This window comes from Argentina silus, assembly GCF_951799395.1.
Source record: "Argentina silus genome assembly, chromosome: 9".
NCBI lineage: Eukaryota > Metazoa > Chordata > Actinopteri > Argentiniformes > Argentinidae > Argentina > Argentina silus.
Window position 1 is genome coordinate 22,618,981 of NC_139663.1, and position 3,298 is coordinate 22,622,278.

General features: G+C 48.2%; 1 protein-coding gene across 1 annotated transcript; it reads left to right on the forward strand.

Annotated features, from left to right (window-relative positions):
* Positions 1–272: 272 nt before the first annotated feature.
* Positions 273–2,004, forward strand: pvalb6 (parvalbumin 6; the record flags this gene model as incomplete). The annotated part of the gene is made up of 4 exons (XM_083677435.1): positions 273–333; positions 684–816; positions 1,195–1,304; positions 1,979–2,004. 4 exons carry the CDS (start codon positions 273–275, stop codon positions 2,002–2,004), a joined length of 330 nt encoding a protein of 109 aa, XP_083533561.1.
* Between the last annotated feature and the right edge of the window lie 1,294 nt (positions 2,005–3,298).

The window sequence follows — 3,298 nt, forward strand, 5'->3', positions numbered from 1 at the left end:
CTCCTCCTCGTTCCTCCTCTTTCCTTCTCCTCCTCCTCCTCTTCCTCCTCCTTTTCCTCCTTCTCCTCCTCCTCTTCTAATTCGTTCTCTCTACCTCCCCTGCCCTGATTTCCTGCTCCATTTCACCAGTCTCACCAGTGTAATATGAGAATGTTTCTCTGCTCTCTCTGTGCTCTTGTGTGCCCTTGTTTTTAACCCCCCCTTCTTACTCCTCCTTTCCCTCCCTTCTTTCTCTCTCTCTCTGTCCCTCTGTTGTCCTTCCAGCTGCCAAAATGACGATGACCAGCATCCTCAACGCAGATGACATCAAGAAAGCCCTGGACGCATTCGCAGGTGAGGAAACGCACTTCCAAATCATACCATGATCATTAATAAAAAATATATAAACTTAAATACGCTTCTGTAACGCATCATAGTTACAGCATTGTGCAAGTGTAACATACTGTAGGACACCTGGCAGTCCTGAGGTTGACACAGTCCTCTGACCTAGAACCGATGGGACCACCGGCAAACACATGCTCCCAATCTGTGGTCCTGTTCGCTCTGTATCACCACAGAAAAATAGAGTCGGCTTTTAATGAATGATTCTTTATCATTAACATCTGGCCTGTCTCTCTGTGTGTGTGTGTGTGTGTGTGTGTGTGTGTGTGTGTGTGTGTGTGTGTGTGTGCGTGCGTGCGTAGCTGCCGACTCCTTTGACCATAGCAAGTTCTTTGAGATGGTGGGACTGAAGGCCAAGTCGGCCGATGACGTCAAGAAAGCCTTCCTGGTGCTGGATGCCGACAACAGCGGCTTTATAGAGGAGGAGGAGCTTAAGTGAGAGACACACACACACACACACACACACACACACACACACTCACACACACACACACACACACACACACACACACACACACACACACACACACACACACACGTTTGTTGTCATCAGAAAATACCAGTTTGTTGTGCTCATCACCTCTCCCTCCTCTCCTCCTCCTCTCCTCTCCTCTCCTCCTCTCCTCTCCTTTCCTCCTCTCCTCTCCTCCACCTCTCCCCCGTCCTCCTCCTCTCCTCTCCTCCTCCTCCTCTCCTCCTCCTCCTCTCCTCTCCTCTCCTCCACCTCTCCCCCGTCCTCCTCCTCTCCTCTCCTCTCCTCCACCTCTCCCCCGTCCTCCTCCTCTCCTCCTCTCCTCTCCTCCTCCTCCTCAGATTCGTACTGAAGGGGTTTGCCACAGACGGCAGGGACCTGACCGACAAAGAAACCAAAAAGTTCTTGATGGCAGCGGACAAGGACGGAGACGGCAAGATCGGCATCGAAGGTAACGCCGAAAACACAGAGGCCTTTGGATTAACGTAACGAAATGTGTCTACGACGGTTCCACGTGGTTTAAATGTGTTTTATCAACACGAATGATCTTGGTTGATTTATTTTCTTAAAAAGGGGGGGGTTAAAAACAAGGGCACACATTTTCTTAATGTTCAACCAAATTCGTGTTGATTGAGCACATTTCAACCATGTGCTCACCTTGAGACCAGCAGCTTCAGGCACATTTGTAACTGGCCAGTTTTTAGCGAGAATAGCTACATTTTGTCCTTACGTTACCACTTCAGCTACAGCCTAGTATCTATTGGTTCCAACAGAATTCACTATAGATTAATTACAGCCAGAAAGCTTTCATGGATTAAGGCTTGTTGTCTACTCTTGTCTACTCTTGTCTATGACTAATCTATGGTCCCCTCTTCTTCTCCTTCTTCTTCTACTTCTTCCTCTCCTCCTCCTTCTCCTCCTCCTCCTCCTTCTTCTTCCTCTCCTTCTTCTCCTCCTCCTTCTTCTCCTTCTTCTTCTTCTTCTCCTCCTCCTCCTCCTCCTCCTCCTTCTTCTTCTCCTTCTCCTCCTCCTTCTTCTCCTCCTCCTTCTCCTCCTCCTCCTTCTTCTTCTTCTTCTCCTTCTCCTCCTCCTTCTTCTCCTCCTCCTTCTTCTTCTCTCTTTCAGAGTTCACCACCCTGGTCCATGAGTAGTAGACAATGTCCTGACAGACTAGCGCTCCACTGCTCCTTCCCCATCCCTTCTTTCCTCACCCCCTCCTTCCTCACCCCCTCCTTCCCCATCCCCTACTCCTCACCCCCTCAACCTCACACCCCCTCTACCAGACTGCGACCCCCACCCCCTCTCCCAGGCACACCCCTTCCTCCTACCCCTCCTCACCTCACCCACACGTCCTCACCTCACCCCCACCCACACACCCCACCCTGCTCACTCACCTCCGCACCCCTCCCCACCCAACACCTATCACAGTCCTATTTATTTTTCCTTTTTATACAAACGTATGTGTTTCTGTTTATGTGTAGATATGCCTGAAAGAAGGCCAACCTCAAGTTAAAATGATGTAGATATTTCAGAAGAGAATGTCCTCCATCTCCTTTGAGTTTATTTGACTTCATCCCCCTTTTTCTCTCCGACTTTCTTTCCCTCTCTCTCTTCCTGTTTCTGCCTCTATCTATTGATCTATCTATCTACTCCACCTCTGCTCCTCTCCTCTCCGCTCCCTCCCTCCTCATCCCTCCATCCCTCTCTCCTCTGGTAATGAGCTGTTGTAAAACACACCAAAAGAAGAAAGAGGTCAAGCTGTGAAAGAACAAAATAAAAAATAAAAAATTCCTCAAGAACCATGACTCCTCTTCCTTTAATCCTTCCTTCCCTTGACTCGTCTCCAGCACCGGCCTCGACACAGAGAAAAACATCTTAAAACGGCAAATGAAAAGTTGGCATTGGGGATGAATTTCTTTATCGTCTAACTGAATGAATGCAACTTGAAACAACGGGCTGTGAGAAGCAGATGCAGGTTTATTTGAGTCGAGGATGCTGTTACCCAGAGCTATCACATCCGCTTAACAGTTCCACACAATAACCATTAGCACAGCGGGGGACACACCGAGGGCAATTTGGGTTAAGTATCCCCAGTGGTGGCTTCAAACTGGCAATCCCAAGGTCCTTTGCTACTTTAGTAGGCTAACCTACTGCCTGAGCAAATTAACACAGAGCTGCAATACAATCTACAATAGCTTATCACCTAAGGCACGGGACACGAGAGTACAGCAGTCCAATGTAGCTCAAACTCACTCATCAGAAACTATCTACGTGGTATTCCTGAGAGAAAGATTTCCTCGCTGAGGTTCTGTTTTAGCATTACAGTGAAATGTTGTTGGTTTAAAATGGTGTCATATTGGAACATGCAAGACCAAAATAAAAGTGCTGCTTGGAGACAAGAAGGAAGGCTTTGATAGGCCAGTGTACCACAGTAAAATGTCCATT